Source organism: Calonectris borealis, chromosome 1 (assembly GCF_964195595.1).
Source record: "Calonectris borealis chromosome 1, bCalBor7.hap1.2, whole genome shotgun sequence".
In the NCBI taxonomy this organism is placed as follows: Eukaryota; Metazoa; Chordata; class Aves; order Procellariiformes; family Procellariidae; genus Calonectris; species Calonectris borealis.
In genome coordinates this window covers 187,119,916-187,138,318 of record NC_134312.1, presented here as the reverse complement: position 1 = coordinate 187,138,318, position 18,403 = coordinate 187,119,916, and the positions used below count along the sequence as shown (strand labels likewise).

General features: G+C 41.4%; 1 protein-coding gene across 2 annotated transcripts in view; it reads left to right on the top strand.

Moving 5' to 3' along the window:
• Positions 1–18,403, top strand: part of ENOX1 (ecto-NOX disulfide-thiol exchanger 1) — a 376,506-nt gene that overhangs the window by 346,679 nt on the left and 11,424 nt on the right. For both annotated transcript variants that reach the window (XM_075139390.1, XM_075139385.1), the window contains 2 exons: positions 2,335–2,442; positions 6,316–6,372. In XM_075139390.1, the coding sequence (XP_074995491.1) occupies positions 2,335–2,442; positions 6,316–6,372 (165 nt within the window). The remainder of the gene's footprint in view (positions 1–2,334; positions 2,443–6,315; positions 6,373–18,403) is intronic.

Here is an 18,403-nt window from a genome sequence, read left to right as displayed (position 1 = left end):
GGATGAAGGTGCAGTCTGGATGGTGATGATGTTCTCCTTGGATATGCATGGCTATTCACTTCCTTCAGAGGCTGTGGAGATCTCTTGTGAGGTCCTCCTCAGACTCCCTAGTACTTGTAGCAGTGCACTGAGACAATAACGATAATCAAATCCCATGCTTCAGGGTTTCAGCTGATTGCCTGGAGATGAAAAGAAGGGCTTCCCCCCCAGTGCAAAATTGGCTAGATGCATTCCTGGCTTTGTGTGAGGATCATTTCATTCATTTTGGCTCCTCCCTTTGAATCATCAGAGGCTGGCCACATTGGTGAGACATAACTGCTCAGAGAAGACTCTGAGATGGGGGGCAAAGACTCCTTTCTCTTAACAACCCTTGCCATGTTCAGGTGTATAAGGTCAAACAGGTTGCAGCTGGGAAGGAGAGGACATTTCACCAGCCCCTATTAGGTGACACATCTGCTTACCAAACCTCAGGTGTCTCAGCTAGTGAACCTTGAAAGGTCTTATGCTGCCTTTCTGGTGTCTTGTATGCTCTGCTTCTCTTCCGAGGATTGGAGTCCCTTATTTCTAAATTGCAGACAACAGCTAGAGCTATCCTGGGTGAAGCTTAATGGTCTGTAATAACAGGAGGTTACATGAGGTGACCAAATGGTCCCTTCTGGGCTAAAAAGTTATGAAATGTCTGGAAAGCTATAGCTGTGCTAAGGACCTGCATGGGTATCAGTGTGAGACATACGACACTATACACAAATTCAGTGTATCTTTTGAAAACGAAGGCAGTAGTACCCAACAGGCAAGAGGAACACAGGCCTGAGGTGGCAATCCATCCCCTGGTCAGGAAATGCCAAAGTGAGAGCTTCCCACACAAAAGTTGGTTGGGCAAGAGCCTCAGTGGAACAGACCTTGTTATTTCATGTAAAATCTTGAGATTTGAAATGCTCTTGTGCTGTGGTAGAGGGAATACACATACCTGAATGTCTCTTGAAGGTTCCCAGGGAGCAGTCCAGGCGGCAAGATCCATCAAAAAACTAACCCAGCTGGACTGTAGAGTGTGTGAGATATAATCAGACATATACCCACATGTATTTTTACCTCAGTGGCTGAATTAATCCATCATACTGGTGTTCACTTACAACAGAAATACACTACCAATAACTCCATCAGTCCCTGAAATGTCATCTGTTTCCAAGCAGCTCTGAAAACAATTCTGGTGCCAAGTCCTTTGATGCCTGGGACTTCCAGTGCAGTGGAACAAGGCCAGGGACTATTTCTAGGTTTGCTATCTGTAACTTACTGAGATGCTGAACACCTGCAGCATCGGTTTGAGTCAGTGTTATCCATCCTAAGCACAAGCATAAACTAAGCTTAGATACGTGGCTAGATCAGTAACGCAAGTTAGTAAAGCGATTCCTCGTTCAAGTAGTCCTTAAAAAGGAGTGTGCTTACAAGCAATATGTTGCCCCAGGAAATCATAGTTTCCTTTCTTGATCACTAAGGGAAAGCACCATAAACTTTTTAATTTCGTGTTTGTCTCCTCTTGCTCTTCAGCAGTGTCTAACATTCATCACATCAATACAAAAATATGTAATTATTTCAGAATTAACTGAATCTACTGACCTGCTCTTGACAGCCCCAATAAATCTTTGCAGAACCTAAAGCTAGCCAAGACCAGGGGACGTGGGCTTTTAAAGATGTCCCTACATCCCAGAATTCTCTTCATAAAAATAGGTTTCTGGTCATAGCTTTTTGTTTTGACAGTTCAGATCAGCAGTCTTCCTGGCAGATATATTGATTGTAGGGCGACAGTCTTCCTGATCTAATAAAATATCACAGCACAAGGGAAAAAAATGGAAGCTTTTGTCTTCTTGGAACTCAGTGTGAAAGCTTTCCAGAATATTGCTGTGCATAGAATGAAAATGGCTGTGGGCCAATGACTAATTATATTAAAGGGCTGTGCTTTTAAATTATTTATGTACCATAGTGTTTACCCTAGTATTATTAAAACCACTGCATACACTTCTACAAATAAGATTTTGGTTCAGATGAATGTGCCAGTTGCTCTGTGGGTGATATACTGTACCAGGAGTTTCTACTTTAATGTAACAAATAGCTTAACACACATTAACAGATGCATTACTCGTGGAGCGCTGCTGCGGAAGGAGATGCAGATGAAAATAATTTACCTCTGGTCCATTTAGACGAAGCAGATTATGCAACAATAGTAAATGTAGGAGCAGACTGCAAAGCATTGTTTGAAATGAGGATTTATCAAACTGAGGATTTAAAACCGCTCTGGATCCAGACGGTGCTAACCAGAAACTTCTTTTGTTTGTGCAGCAATTGCTGAGCATACAGGAAGAATTAAATAACAAAAAATCCGAACTGGAGCAAGCCAAGGAAGAGCAAACACATACACAAGCGATGCTTAAAGTCCTGCAGGAACAGGTGAGTGTTTCTGGCGGGAGAAAAATGCTGGCTTAGGCATGCTAAGGGAACGGAGAACGCATGGCTTCACCTCCAAAATCCATAGGAGTTCTGACCACAGAATATGCTGTGAGCAAGACATAACCTTATGTGGCTTGTGTGTCTGCTCTGATTAGCATTTGTGAATGCAGCTGAGGCTAACACAGAATTTGAGAAAACAGAGTGAAAAGGGACCCTTATTTTATACTATCCAATATTGAATTCCATGTCTTGAGTAACATTTCCTCTTACGTTATTCTACATAGATATCAGTGATATGTGTTTTTGCTCTGAATGAAAAAAAAATATTGGGGGAGTTAAATATACCTGAAACAAAACTGCTCTTTCTTTTAAGACTAGTATTGAAAAAAAAGAGCTTGGCATCTCCAGAGTTACTCATGCAGATATGAGTATACAAAAAACTTTATCATAATGGCATTAAAAAAGTAGTTATCAATGCACTTATTTAAGCAGTGAGAAACAAACCTCTGTAAATCTGATTATCACACCTTCTTTGATACTGAGAAGCATATTTGATAGTATTGGTTTATAAGCATGGTAAGATGGATAGTTACACAGCAAAAAGAAAATCTGGTGCTAAATCTGTAAATCTGGAGACGACACAGTGCATTGTGTGCAAGCACAGTGTGCACAAATACATGTTGTCTGTATAAACCACGTGGCTTGGACACACCGAAATCACAAATCCCCACCTGTGCACAGGCACAGTCTCCTCTCTGAGACCTTATTTTAATCCATTCTGTATAAACTTTGAGGTAAAATATTTAGTGACTTGGTTAAGTATTTGCAGTTGAAAGACTGTGGGATCTGAATTGCTTAGATGGCAGAGATTCAAATGCTGATGATTCTTGTGGTCCAGATTTTTCAGCATGTATGTCTGAATATGTCTGCAGACAGATTTATACATTTAACGTACATATAGGGAAAAGTAAATTATGCTTATTTCAGATTTTTTTAATGCTCATTATGAAAGCTGTGACATTGTTCCACATCTAACATTTGCCTTTGAACATATCTGGTGACAAATATATTCTAGAAACTAATAATTTAGGTTCTGGAAAAAATAAAGCTTTTATGTTCAGATACATGTTCTTAGCACTTACGGTTACAAAGATAACCTTCTAAATAAGAGCTGATGCAAGACTGTATTACACAAAACATGAGGAAGAATGGATTTGGTAACGATAGAATCTTTATAAACACAGAATCCACCAAATCTCTTGAGTTAACTGCATCTCATTTACATTTTTACATACCATTCAAGGGGTAATGTTTTAAAATACTTAAAAAAGAGAGAAGAAATTTCATGAAGTTATTTTGTATCTTGATAGCAATTAAATGCTGCAAAAATTTATAGGAAGATCATACAATACTGGGCCATAGTAGGGACCACGAGGGCAGACTTCTGAATCTCTGCAGACTCCTACTGATTGCAAATCAAATGTGCGCTCGTGTTAGGCAGACAGACAAAACAGTAGCTGGAAGAAAGGCAGGATGGATCTGCATTTCTCTTGAGAATTAGCTCTGAAACATGCCTAAGGCCAAGACTGTAAGTAGCCAGAATTCCTAAGGAGCGCTACGCAGCCAGTGTGCTTCTCCAACAACCCTGAACCAATTCCAAAACTTTCCAGAACAGCAAAAGCCCTAGCAGTAATGACCCCCACTTGCCAAGGCTCACAGCTTTCCTTTGCAAGCACCACAGCTCATCTGTGTGTTTTATCCACAACGGGTAGTGAAAATCATCCGGCAGAGTCAAGTAAATATGAACATTTCTTTCAAAAATATACAGCACTGGGCTCCCGCCTCGATTATATGACTCGTTTTTGTGATACGTTTGCTAAAATCTGCCTATTCCTCTCAAGCTGGCAGAGGCATCCCTCCCTGCCTCAGCACGGGCACGCTTGCACGGAGAGGTGCAGCTGTGTCTGAGCACGTCTGCTGGCTCAGCAGCATCTCGCATTGGTCCAGTTGCAGTAACCCAGCCGCGTCCAGGCTGGGACGTCCTGCTGGGAGAGTTCCCGTTTGCTCATGCACCATGTTGCATTACTGTAGCCAAAAGGCTTCTGGATCAGATCTGGCCCGTGGCATTAGCGTGCAGAGCAGTTTTACATACCCGAGCATGCTCTCCTGACCTCGTATTCAGATGAGTGGTTCAGCTGAATTCAACAGGACTGCTCACATGAGGTGAATTTCTATAATGAATAATTGGCAGAATCAGGAAATGTCTCTTTTGGTCACACCGTGATGCAGAAATACCTAACTTTGGTGCTTGGCTGGGAGTAGCCCTCTTGGCTTGTTCCTAGCAGCCATCCTCACAGTGAGGTGGTTTCACAGGATGGTTATTTTTTCAGTGCAGGGAAAACATGTAGCATTCGTTGGAAATGCATCACCCTGCTGTCAGTACAAATTGCAGACTTTTCAAGGGTATTGAAAGATGAGCATCAGTGAATTGAACCAGGACACGTGATGAGTTTGCAGTCCCCAGCTATCCTTTGTACTGTTTTATCAGGGATTGCCACCCCCTTCCCTCTCCATCAGGACCAGTTTAGTGGCTTGAGCAGCAGTTCCTGAACTGGTGCAGTTTACAGCCCTGCGTAATAAGGGACAGAGAGAGACCATGGCCTGCTTACCTGAATTGTCAGGTTGGAAACTGTGAGAAGCTGGGAACTGAATCACACGCAGTTTAGCTGTTGCTGCCACATGGCAAAAAGGTGATGGAGGTAACCTAGCCACCCTAGGGTGGTAGTCCGCCAACGCTTCTGAGTCAGACACCTAATTGAAACATAATAGCGTTCCATTTCACCTGGATTTTAGGACTGTTGTCATTCAGGATCACAGTTGTATCATCAACAGTTACAACAATTCCAGCTTCTTTGGCAAAAAAACAAGGAATGCAGAGAAAAGTTCTGTTTCTTGTTCCCCATCTCCCCCCACCCCAGATATCTACTCTGAATTAAGCTAGAATAAAAGCATGACTCTTCAGAGATTTACCTAAAGAGTAAATGGTTCTAAGTGCTTCATTTAAGTGTACAAACCTCCACGGCTTATAGGCTCAGGAGAGCTGCGATGTCTCTTCCTTTCTGTGTTTGCTCAATCACAACATGAACAACTGCATATTTCACTGTGGCTCGAGACATGAGTTAGGACATTCCTTAAATCTCTTAGGAACGATTTTTACAATCCCTAATGTAATCATGGATTTTCCCCAAAAAGCTAATTCAGGAGGGAAAAAAAAAGTTTTGGTTCAGATCATATATTTGGAACTGGCAGTGTCTCCTCAGTTCTTCCTGCCACTGGTTAAATAAAAGAGCTGTTCTTCTCTTCACCTCCTTTTCCGTCATACCCAGGAGCCATGTCAGTTATTTAGAGGCTTCCTCAGGAAGGAAACATACAGTAGCACTTTGGCATCTTAAACAGCTCAAAATATATCTTTCAAAAGTAATCATTAGCAAAACACTATTTAGCTAGTGGCAACTTGCAAATATTGTAAAGTTTCAATTATTAGCAACAAGAATGGGAAATGAAATCGTTTATTATTCTTGAGAGCCAATTCTGTACACTTTTTATGCCTTGAAACTACTTTCTAATCTTATTATTTAAAAAATAATGACCCAGTCTTATTATTTTCCTTTTTTTTTTGCCAACCTATCAAGCCTTAAGTATGTTGGTTTCAAAATGGTTTGAGCAAAAACTCATTAGAATTATATGCTCCATCTGTTTTTCTCATTGGAAGCTTTATAAAATGCTCCTTCAAATGAATCAAAGATAAGTGTGTGAAATACTCAAGTAATGTGCTTGTTTTGTTCTGTTTTGTTTTTTGTTTACGCTTTGCAGTTAAAAAGCGCCAAGGAATTAGCAGAAATCAATGGGCATGACGAATCTCAGGCAAATGTAGGTACAGCTGTCTATGTATAGATTTAGAGAGATATATATGTGCATGCGTATGGTCTCAAATTTACTATTGATGTCTTAAAGCTGATAGAATGGCTGAATGATTTGCACATGAGGTTTGAAATGCCTGTTTTTTTTCCTGAAGCCACAGGTTCAAATCCCAGCAAACTTCATTTCGAGGTAGATAAATTGGGTTCCATGCAATTTACTTTGTAGGATTTATTTGGATGAGACTTTAACAACCAATGTCCTACTTGCTGTATGTGGGTGTTAGAGATACCATGGAAACGACTGCAAGAGAAGTGCTTTGCCTTAGTGTCCTGTCCAGGATTACTCAAGCTACAAAGTTATACCCTTTGTCTCTGTGGCTGCCACCTTGCAGCTGAGCAAGTCTGCCCATATTTCACTTCTGAGTGAAGTGATTCATATACATGCATATAATTTGAAAACAGTTCATTTGCACAAGAGGACTAAATTAATTCATTGAGTCATTATTTTGTCCAAAATTGTTAAAGGACTTGTTAAGGTCATGTTTTTTAAAACCTGCTGCCAAAAAAATGCTTCTGTTATTCCCTTAATGATTGCAGTCAAAACAGCAATTTGGATAAGGGGAGAGAGAAAAAAGGAAAACTTTCCTGCAATGTTTGTCATCCAAACCATGCAGCTTTGCGCTTTATCATAAACATATGAAAATTAAATCTGATTATATACGATATCTTCCTCCTAGCCAAGAGAACTAGCAACAGTCTCAACAATGATATATTTTAACATCTATTTTAGTCAATGTATTGTCTAATGGCACAGCCAGGAAAGCAGTTTTATTTTAAACCTGAATGGAAGGCTCAAATTTTGTGAACTGCTTTGTGATAAGGAAATGTTATCCTCTCTTTTTTAATCCTTTCCTGAATCTCATTCATTGTGGTCTTTCTGCAGTGAAGTCGATAGAGCCTCATAGCTCTCAGCATTTGGTTAGAAGACATTCAATATTGTCTCATAGCTCCAACAAATCTGCAATTGCTGTTTGTCTGCCCAGCATTTCATTGCCTCTTTGAAAGACTCTGTTTGCAAACCAAAATAAAGATGTTAATCCACTCATGATCTTGAAATGCACACATTTGCTACCTAAAAACTTGTCCTTGTACAACAGCTGGTTGCAGGTTTCCTAAAGGAATTCAAAAATGTAAGACTTAGAAACTTTCTAAAGGAATTTCCTTCCTCTCCAAAAATGTGGATGAAGCAATGTTTTGCAAGAGTGAAATGTTTTAAAGGAAAATTATCTAAATGCTTCTACTTTTATCATTCTGGCTCATATGTAACTGGATAAAACTGAAGAGCCTGAAAGTTTTATTTTTATATAATATAAAGATTGAAATAGCATTGAAATGAAACGTTTCAATTGTGTAAAGAGAGTCTTTCAGTACATCATTCCCAGATATCTAAAACAAAATATTTAAGAATCTTTGGTTAATGGTAAATTTTTCAAAATGTAATGTTTTGTTCCAGTTTGTAATTGCAAGCATTGTTTAAATGCCTGAATTTTCCATAGGATAGAAACCCTATTTTCTGCCCCTCTTTGCCATGAGCTCTTCCCATGATGATCTCACAGCAATATTAGACTCCTAAGAAAAGAAGTCAATACCTAAATTAATGGTGAAGAGGGAAACCAGACAGCTACAATTATTGAGTCACAGTTGCAGCCATGTATTCAACAATTATGCCACCGTGAAATCAGAGAAGGCATAGCAGCACAAATGGAAATAGAGAAATAGAGAAAGAATGGATGTTAAAGCATTTGCTACTGTAATGAACTTTGTAAAATGGAAGTTGAGGTACCTTTTAAACAATTGTCATCTATATCAAATATGTAGTGCTCAGGTGTTGTGCCTTGCAGGTTGTCTCTCCACATCTATTCTCAACAGACTTCATGGTTCTTGCCCTTGGCCAGTGTGCAAATCTGGGATGATCAAAGAGAAAAAGGCTTGGTGGCTCCTACGTGGTTGTTAGTGAACTGTGATGCATATAATGGGATTAGGACATATTTGTTACAGTTGACAGGTTGAATTCAGCAAATGAAATACCTTTACATGCAGAGCAATAGTGGGAGGTGTTGGTAAGGCAACGTATGTCTATACACTGAACACACAATCTAATCTTCACACTATGGCATATTTAGATTAGTTACTCTGCAGAAAATCAGGCTTCTAGAAAGGACAGTAGAAACTTTAGGCACACTGCATAGACATCAAGAAAGCCTATATTGTAATCTTAAAAAGATTATTTTCTGCAGTCCTCAGCCTTTCTGCTGATGGCACTGGTCTGCATCATATTTTACATCAGAAAATATTGTTTCTTAAAATAAAACCTGGAAATATTTTTCTTAGCAAAAGCAGGTACAGATGGAAATATATACGTCGACCTATCCTGGTGTGTCTTCTACATTTCCATTATGAGAGACGATCCTGAAAGGGAAACAAGGATCTGGACACTTTGGAAAAATAAGTGGACCAATCTTCATTTTTTTCTCTTGTTTTTGCAGGAGAATTGAGCAACAGTTAACTAAGAGGCTGGAGCAATTGCAATGTTACCCTCCCTGCCATGGCAGTTCACACACAAATCTGAGGGGAAAAAAATAGAAATTTTAGTGTATTGCCAGTACATCTGTTATTTCCAGAAAGCAAAACCATCTTACAAGGCTCTGTAAACAGTCATAAGAGTGTTTCATGACTTGCCAGGTACATGCAGTAATATTTGTTATGGCTGTTGACATTTCCCAGCTATACTCTGTGGCCAGAAAGGCCAAATGTCAGGCTCAAGCAGCACATAGAGCCCGGGATCCTGGCCTGGTGTAAGAGAGACTTCAACACCCAGGACCGCCAGAGGTGCTGTCACTGAGCATTCATTTCCTTCAGCCCTGCAGTTAGGAAAAGATTGGTTCTTGCTTCTAATCTGCCCCCCTTTTAATTTCCTCTTCATTGCTGCATATAATGGTATTTAATTCACATCTCTGTCTTAACTGAAGAGAAAATAATGGCCAATGGATAATTATAATTTCACATATAATCCTCTTCCAGGATGTTCCCAGACTCTTGGGACCTGATTAGTCCCAACATGAAAAAAAATCTTGCCTGGGAGGTGTGCTCAAGTAGAGAACCTTTTGCAAACTGAAAATGTTAATCACATGTTTTGTGGCTAACTCTGTAAAGCCAATTTATTCTTCCACTGTTTCTGTAAGTTCAGTGGCTTTCTGTGGAGCCTCTTGTGTATAGGTTAATTTTGTGTTTTGATCAAAGATCTCTTTTTGCTCACTGCCGAGTTCAGTATACATAGGGCACTGCATGCAAATACAGTTATATAGCCTTGGTGAATATATCCCTGTTTTGGGGGCGGGAAGGTTAACATCCATGGTATCCGTCTATTGTTAATGGAGAAAGGGAGATTTTTTTAGACAAGCCTCATTTTAGCAGTGCTCAGTGATCTTCTTCCAGGAATTTGGCTCTCTCCTTTGACAGCTATCTGCCTTCCTTAGATGGAGGATAGCTCCTGAGAATAACTCCTACCCTTTGTAAAAGTGCCATAAAATGGTAGTCAAGAGTATCAGTCCTCCAAGTTCAGACCAAAGCAAGAGATGGGTCATGGTCGCAAAAGCATTTTGAATGCCCAGATTGCAATTGCATGGTAAAGTCCTGACTCTGTTGAAGTCAATAATTAAATTCCTATTGGGTTAAAAAGCCAGGATTTCACCAAAAGACTTTTAGGGTGACTTCATTATCACCAAGGCATAATAAAACAAATGTATTTCAGAGAGTGAAACTGATTTCACCACAAGTTTTCTTACCAGCTTTTTGTTCTGTTTGAGTTTCATTGTTTGAACAAAGTAATGACTTTGACCTCATTTGTCTGTCTGCCTCCAGTTAGCATCTCCAGCAGCTTGGACACAATAGTCTGTGGGTTTTTCTCCAGACATGAAATCAATAATATTAAGTAGGGATGCATTTTTCCATTTGAATGCTAGAAGCTGTTATCAGAGCATTTCTCAAGTTCAGCCAAGCATCTTACATTTGATGTTGATTCTTCCTTTAATTTTTCCCCTCTGTATCTGCTTTTCAAGCAGTTACCAGATGATCCCTGACTCTGAGGAGTAGTATACCCAGGGTGAAATATTTTAACCATTTTACTAAATTGCTCAGTTTATGCTACACTGAAAGTGATGTTATTCCTGACTACACCCTAGTCTTTTCTTTTCACATAGTATGGTTAATCACTGATGATCTTTACCAAAGACAAGTAAAGACAGCTCTTAAATGAGGTTCATTTTTGCAACAAGCTGGGCAAAGATTTAAATTTTTGGAGAAGTCTGTAATTCCATCAACCTCATCAGAGTTCAATTCTTGTACTTCACTATGCAAACCTTTAATAGAAGCACCCAAAGGTACCTGCTGTGAACGTCCCATGTCAGTGTATGTGTTAGTACACACCTGCCATAGGATGGGGCACCTCCGTGCTGTCTGACTGCCTCACATCAAGCCAAGTGAGATGAAAAAGAACACAGGGAGAGGAGAGGGAGCTAGAAAAGTGCAAGGCCTGCTCAAATCATCCCAGTGGTTCGGGACAGAAGTTGGTCACCTTTATTGATGAAGATCCCAAGTGATTGCTGATGCTTTTGCCTCATTTCCTTGTGAGTGCAACAGCCATTTCCTGGCTAGCCCACTCTTCGAAAGGCTTGCTCTTTGCAGGCCAACACAGGTTTGTGACAAAAAAATGTGCTCTACATGGCTAATATAAAAGCAATTTAGGCCTAAAGTTATAGGCCAGAAAACCGCAGTGTAGGGCTTGCACATGTCAGGAAATGTGTGTTTCTTTTCTATCTGAGTTTCCTGACTTCGTAAGCTGTGAACCTCAGCCTCAGCAAGCTGACGTGAGTCAGGGAGTAGCTGCCTCGGCTTGGCTGGGGTCCTCTGGCCTTGCAGCAGACATTTCTGGAGCACATGGGAGCAGGTGGGTGCTGCAAAAAGTGAGGTGGTAACAGCTGGGTGCATTTGACGGCAGGGAGAGGGTGCTGGCAGTCTTTCGTTATCCGAGGGCTCAAGGGTTACGTCCCTCACAGGGGATGCCAGAAGTTGGGGTTTGCTTCTCGCCTCCACCCGAGAAGGTTCAAAGCTGCATTCCCCGAGACGAGCATGAGCTATGTGCACTCTCCAGCCTCTCTGTTGTAACTGCTCCCCTTTGCAAGATGTATTCAGTCGACTAATTCATTAAACAAAGGTAGTTAATTGCCTAAAGAGAACAAGCAAGAGTAATGGTGCAGTGCAAGGATGAGGATAGCCCCTTGAGGAGAGAGAGATGTGGGGTTTGGTTTCTCATCATGGGTGTGTTATGTTGTTAGAAGAAGGTGCAAGAACCCTGCACCCTGACTGAAGAGAGGCGTAAAGCCCCCAGGGATTAGAGAGACCCATTTACTGTCCGTATTCAGGTTCTTCTGTCCTGGTAGAGCCAGGACCAGGGGGTGAGGAATGGCTGTGCCTCTTTCTACTCCCTGCTTTTTCCATTCCAGGCATTTATTTGTAGCCCTTCCATCACTCATTTCTTCTCATTTCCTTCAATTTAAGGCATGTGGAGTATGATAAATTCAAGCAGCTATGACCGTTCGCAGATCAGCAGATTTCCTACTTACCATGGCAGGCATGAGGAATGACCACCTCATGAATTCAATACCGTGAGGCCTGAAAAATAACAGGAGTTTAACTGGCTGTTTAGGACCGTGTTATCAAAGAGCCTGCTCAGCCTTCAGAAGTTCTTACACACTGATAGATCAAGTCCCCCTGAGGTCCCCCCTTCACCGCCCCAGCCATCGCTCGGCACATTAGAGGACAGCACTGGAGTTTTACTAGCATGGTGCAGATCTCTCTGCTGGCTGAATCACAGTCTCTGCCGTTTCAGCCACGATCTAACCCTACAGGGAGCAAATGGCTACAGCAGACCGAGGTATATTCTGACAGGGACTGTGCTACCTGAAGCAGATCTGGGCTGTAGCAATAACCCCTTTGTTAATGTGCAGCAAGAAATCACACCACTTCCCTTGTCCCTAATTAAAAGTGTCAGAGTGGCATCGTAACTTGGCTTTTGATTGGAGTGAATTCCCATCATCTGAGGGAGGAGAAGAGAGAACTCTGAGAAACAATGATAAAACCCATTCAGCCACCCACTCAGCAAATCACAAAAGTTTTTTGACTTTAAATTTCATATAAGCTCCAGAGGGAGACAGTTCTTCAGCGCCCAGAGCTACCTGACATTTTAATAATATCTGATCATTATGTGCAGCCCTTCATCCCAAAGCATTTTCCCTAAGTATTTATACTGCACACGTATACAGGAGTCATCCCATCATTTCTAGTGAGGATCATCTAGTGAGGACCATCATTTCAGCCTTATACATATGCAGCTGTGTGCTTAACCCACACAGTGTACAAGGCAGATTGGCTTGTCAGAGCACTCAGGCTCCCCCACAACCACGTGAAGGATGATGGGCCACCTCTGCTTCAGCCACAAGCCTGCTATTGTAGTCCTGGGGGTTGTACATCACATTCACATTCCCTCCAACATGCTAAAGTCCTTCAAGGAATAGACAGCAAAAAGTGACAGAAGCAAGAAAGGAACTTCAATATCCCTAGGAGACACTCTTCTTGGAAGAAGAGTTCATCTTCCTAATCAAGATCCAATCCAAAGGAATGAGACCTCCAAAATGTTTGTTTCAAGTACTTGTCATATATTCAAATGTGGAGATTCCTGTGAATATGGGGGTTGCCCTGGGTTTTCAGATACCTAAAATTAGTATCTTTCCAATACAAATCCTTGCTGAAAACCATTCACTCTCATAAAGCATTTAAGGGTGGTTTCTTTCCCCCCAATTACTTCCTTTTATTTCAACAAAGACATTTTCAAAACAATTCTACACATCCCAGAAGGGAAACGAATTGCCTTTTTTTTCTGATTTTAACTTTTTTTTAGAAGTGCATCATTGTCGAGGAGATTGCTAGAGCAATATTTGTGTTAAAGACCATTTGAAAGGGCTTTCATAAGTTCTTAGTCCCAAGTAAACATGAAGTATCCCCTCCTACGATGACTTCAGCAGAGCTGGTGGGCAGGCAATGCTTTTGTTCAGCCAACCATTGGTTTGCTGCAATTCCCTAACACAAAGTGTGCAAACTGACAATTACCTTTTCCCTTGCAAAACAACCACCTTCACATCACATAAAACATCTGTGTTAAGTCATCAGGAACCTACACATAAATCCAGCTTTAGAAAGTGAACCAACCTGATCATACTTTTAAAAATAAGCGTGAAGTAACTTTCATATTAGTCATCTGTATTTTGCATATGTACATTCCCATAAAATAGATGTGCTCAAATACAATGAGAACAATATAAAGAGATAGTTTCAATGAGAAAAGCGTTTTCAGATTATTGCTAGTTGTCTAAACTCAGCAGGTGAAAGTTATAGTAGTAAAAGCTTTGTAATGAAAAAGTTAAAAGCATCTCTCTGGCAAATGGATCGGAAAAATAGGATGTCAAAAGCACCATAACACAATTAATCTTCACTCCTGAAAACACTTCTATCATGTAGGATAAATCAAACAAACTAATCTTAGATGCATAGAGGTGCGTTTGAAGTGCTTCGTTTGCAAGGTCTTATATTCGCTGTTCTAATTTTTCTTCATTGTTGTTCCTATAATTTTAATGCCAGATAATTTTTCAACCCCGTTGTCAACTGTTTATTTGTTAATACCAGTGCACTCTTAAATTTACAGTTCTGGTAAATTCTATATTAGTGTACTTTAAAAGTAAATTTCTGTTTTAGTGTACTTTAAAAGTAATTACAATGTACTGTGGTCGACAAAACCAATGCTGGTTTCTTGCATAGCACAAAATAAGTTATCAAGTTTAGGCTTGACCTGAATGAAAACGTGACACCTAGTCTGTATCATTTCTAATGATAGACCAGTCACAAGCAAAAACTGTTACAACATTCACCAGCAGTGTAGCATATGGCAAATACGTACTTCTGCATCACTAGGTAGGTAGTAGTAGGAGAGGGATCCTCTGAGACCCTGGAAAAAGACCACTGAAAACCAAGGGGTTTTTTACTCCATTGGTGACATGGTGCTAAGTCTAAAAGTAGCACAGGCTGCTTGTGAGAGCTCTGGTTTTGGGCAGATGGTTGCATGCCTCATTTCTTGCCTTATTCTTTTTATACGTGATGCAACACTGTAATTTGTTACTGTAAACTGAGTTATCCCAGTGCACATAGAAAAGGCCAAGAAACCTCTCTACACATAGACCGTGTGTCAGCAAGACCACCTAACTTAATGTCAGCCACTTTACTGAAATCAACTCTTACGCTGTGAGGAACCAGAACCATGTAAAATATAATATTTCTAGGAAGTAGTTAATTTGCTAGCACAAGATCAATTCATTTGCAGCAACAAAGGAATTCTATTAATCAAAGATTATGAGCAATTTTCTAGTCATTAAAGTATTTTTAGAGGAGTAGCCAGAAACAGTCACTGTAAGAGGACATGCTGAAAGAAGAGCTGTGTAACACACACAATGTTCCTGGAGAATTTTAAGTTACTTTCAGAGTTCAGACACTCAACCAGATTTCCACATGTCACATCACAGCACAGTGCCGTAGCAGACTGTGAAGAGGAACAAGCTCCATTAAAGGAAGAATTAGAGCCATTTGACCCAAACCAAGCATTGCTGCTGTCGGGAGTTGCTGAATCCTGCAGCGTGACAGAGGCAAGGTGGTCATAGCTCCGTGCGACCAACCTGCAGCGAGGCTGAGCATGTGCACAAACAGACATATACAACACATGCATCACATGCGTACATATACACATGGCCGGCCACACAGATCAACACAAACTCAGCATTCATAAACACAAACAGCACTGATGGCCTCATCTTGCTCCCCTTTCTGGCTGATCAGGATAAAGGTCCGTTAGTGGGAAATATATATGCAGACTTACACATATTTACAATGTGGATTCCTCCAGTAACTGGCCTTTGACGCAGTCTGTCCCGTAGCTGGCTCCTGCCTCCCATATACACACACACACACACAAACAGGTCTTTTAGTCATTCCCCAGATCCTATGATTTCCCCAGGCGCTGGCTGGGACCCCCTGGTCCCTGCAGTTGGTCATGCACAGTCTCTCTGGTCTCTCCTGGATCCATCCCAGACCTATGGCCACTTCAATACGTGGCTCCCAAGCTTATTACCCTACTCAGTGGCTAGTCTGGCTTGGTGCTCACCAGTGATCACAGAGCAGCATACGCGCACACACTCTGGTCTCTCTAACTGCGGCACCCCAGACACACGTCTGTCTGACCCCTGGTGCCACTCCAGCTGCTGTGCTCGGACCCCTTTACGCTCCCCCATGCACACAGAATAGAGAGGCCCTCACCCAGGAAAAGAGCTAGAAATTGAGTTTAATGAGTGTAATGCACTGATCAGGGCATGGCATGGCCAGACAAGTATACTGACCAGCAACCTGTTCACATGCGACCAGTCCCTTTTATCCCCTTCCCAAACCACCATGATCCCTCCCTTTTCCTGCCTTTTGTTTCCCTGCTAAGGACCCTCAGCTAAGTTTTGTACAATCCCAAGATGCTCTTCCCCTACATCCCATACCCCTGTAGGCAGTGCCCCCCTCAGTCTGTAAGATGATCCAGAGAGCATTTCCATTGACTGGTCTTGATAGGTGTCACGCTCAACCCCTGGGACTGATGCTCTCCTGTGACAGCCCTGGGAGGAACTGTGTCAGGGGACACTGTTTTCTCTGATTAGGTTATTGGGCTTTCCCCATCTGTGATGGTGCCTCTGTCCTTCTTTGTACTCGTGGAGATAAGACTTTAATCACAAGGATCAGGAGAAAGCAGCAAGTGATGGTGGTTGGAAAATCCCTTCTGCAGGGGACAGAGGCACCCATCTGTTGATGACACATCCCACATGTTGTTTGATGAGGGCGCAGAACTGGGATGTTGCAGAGAAACTGCTGAGGCTCATCCAGACATTGGACTATTACCCCTTGTTGCACATCCATGTGCTCTGACCCCGCAGCTGATCCTGCTTTGAGCAGAAGGTTGGACTAAGGACCTCCCAACGTCACCTGCATGATTTTGCGATTCTGTGATCATCTGAGTCACGATCACTGTCTGTGAGTGTACTCATACATTGCCACATTTGCAAGGAAATTTGATTTAAGTTAAATTTAAATACACTCTTTCATTGTAGTTTAGTAAACTTGGATTGAATCATTTTGTATTCACCATGGATAAGAACATAGACAAGGACAGTAGCCCGTTCTCAACTGACAACCATGTTAAGCTGTCAGAAGTTGTCCTGTACCTCAACCTTGCATGTCCCCACAAATGTAAGATGCCTGACTTGATGTGCATTGAAACTATTGCAAGGCTTCCATTCGCTTGATTGGAAATTGAATTAGGCTCCATTCAGGTTAAAACAGCAAGATTAAATTTTCAGATGTGGGTCTGAAGTACATTTAAAGAAAGACCAGCAAAGCAAACACAACTATACCAGACTTTAAGAGATCCCCAGGTAAATGAAAATAAATTAAAAACGTGCAGTCTTCATGTCGCAGGCCAGTTTCTACCCGTGTTTGCAGTAGAATCGTCAAACCTGCCTGGCCATCAGTAAGCAGTTTGATGGGCAGCTGGCAAGCACATCTGAAGTCTAAGCCCAGTTCTGTGGACTCAGGGCAGGTACACGGATGCCTTTCAAGAGCTTAAGGACTGCAGATTTGGTATGACACGTGCATGGTTCGTTCTTCTATCAAAATCATAAAATTACCTTTTCTTTTCAAGCTTACAGCATCTCTCTGCCCTGCTGTTAATAGCCTGCAAGATTTTTGCTTATATTTCAGATATATATTTTTTTCTCCTCTTACTCGTTTTCTCTCATAAATCCCCTGGCTGATCAGAAAGTTAGTTACATCTAACAACATTCAGCAGTGGCTCTGTCATATGCCTGCTGTTTCCAACATCTAGTCTTTCCTTCTTCTGCTACAGTTTTAATGCCTCAGACAATTGGCTTTGTACATATAGTACAAACGCCAATATATCCTGTAAACTATTCGAGAGTCTGGTAGGATTTTTTTTTACCAGGTCTTTCAGAATATTATTTTCACCCCCTCACCACACAATTCTGCAGAATGCCATATACTACAACAAAGGGAATGAGGTCTTTGAAGACAATATGCAAGCAGTCATCATTTCCCCTAGATTTAATGGTAATTATCAAATATTTGGATTACCCAGATAGCGGATGAAGTATTTCAGCTCTTTGGATATTTGTCATTTGCATCCTGATCACATGCCAGGTGTCTTCAATGTCACATTCATTAAATCCCATATTCTGCCTTTCTAGCAGAGTCCTGAACAATGGGTGATGTGGAAGTGCACTCTGGCAGGAGTAGTTTCCAGGCAGCTACTGTTCAAGCCCTGCTTGGTCAGCATTTATGGGGAACAGCACGTCCTCGCTCCCCCCCATTTTTAGGGATGGTGGTTAGCATATGTTTTCAGGATCACAGAACTTTTTAGGTTAAAGAGAACCATTTTTGCTAAAGAGAGAAGCTGCAGGCAAGAGCAGACATTTTATATTCTGTCTGCCTTTTTTGCACTGGTGTAAGACTGGCCTGTAGAGGATGAGTGATGTCTGGACTGAGAACTTTTTATTTAATATCATACTTTCCCATGGGGGAAAAAAGAACCCAATGAAGGACTGGAAGACCCAAGTCGTCCAGCCTAAATATCTGGGGCTTTCTGATCTGCTAGTCCCCTGGAGTGCAGAGCTAGCCTTTTGTTCTTAGGATAGTACCTGCGACTATCCTATGTAGAAAGTCACCACATCTTTTTTACTCTTCAGAACTTCTGTGTCTCTCTTTGGCAAATGAAGTTCTCTCAGGAGTCACGCTTTTATTTGCTGTGTCTACAGCATGGGACCCAGCTGCTC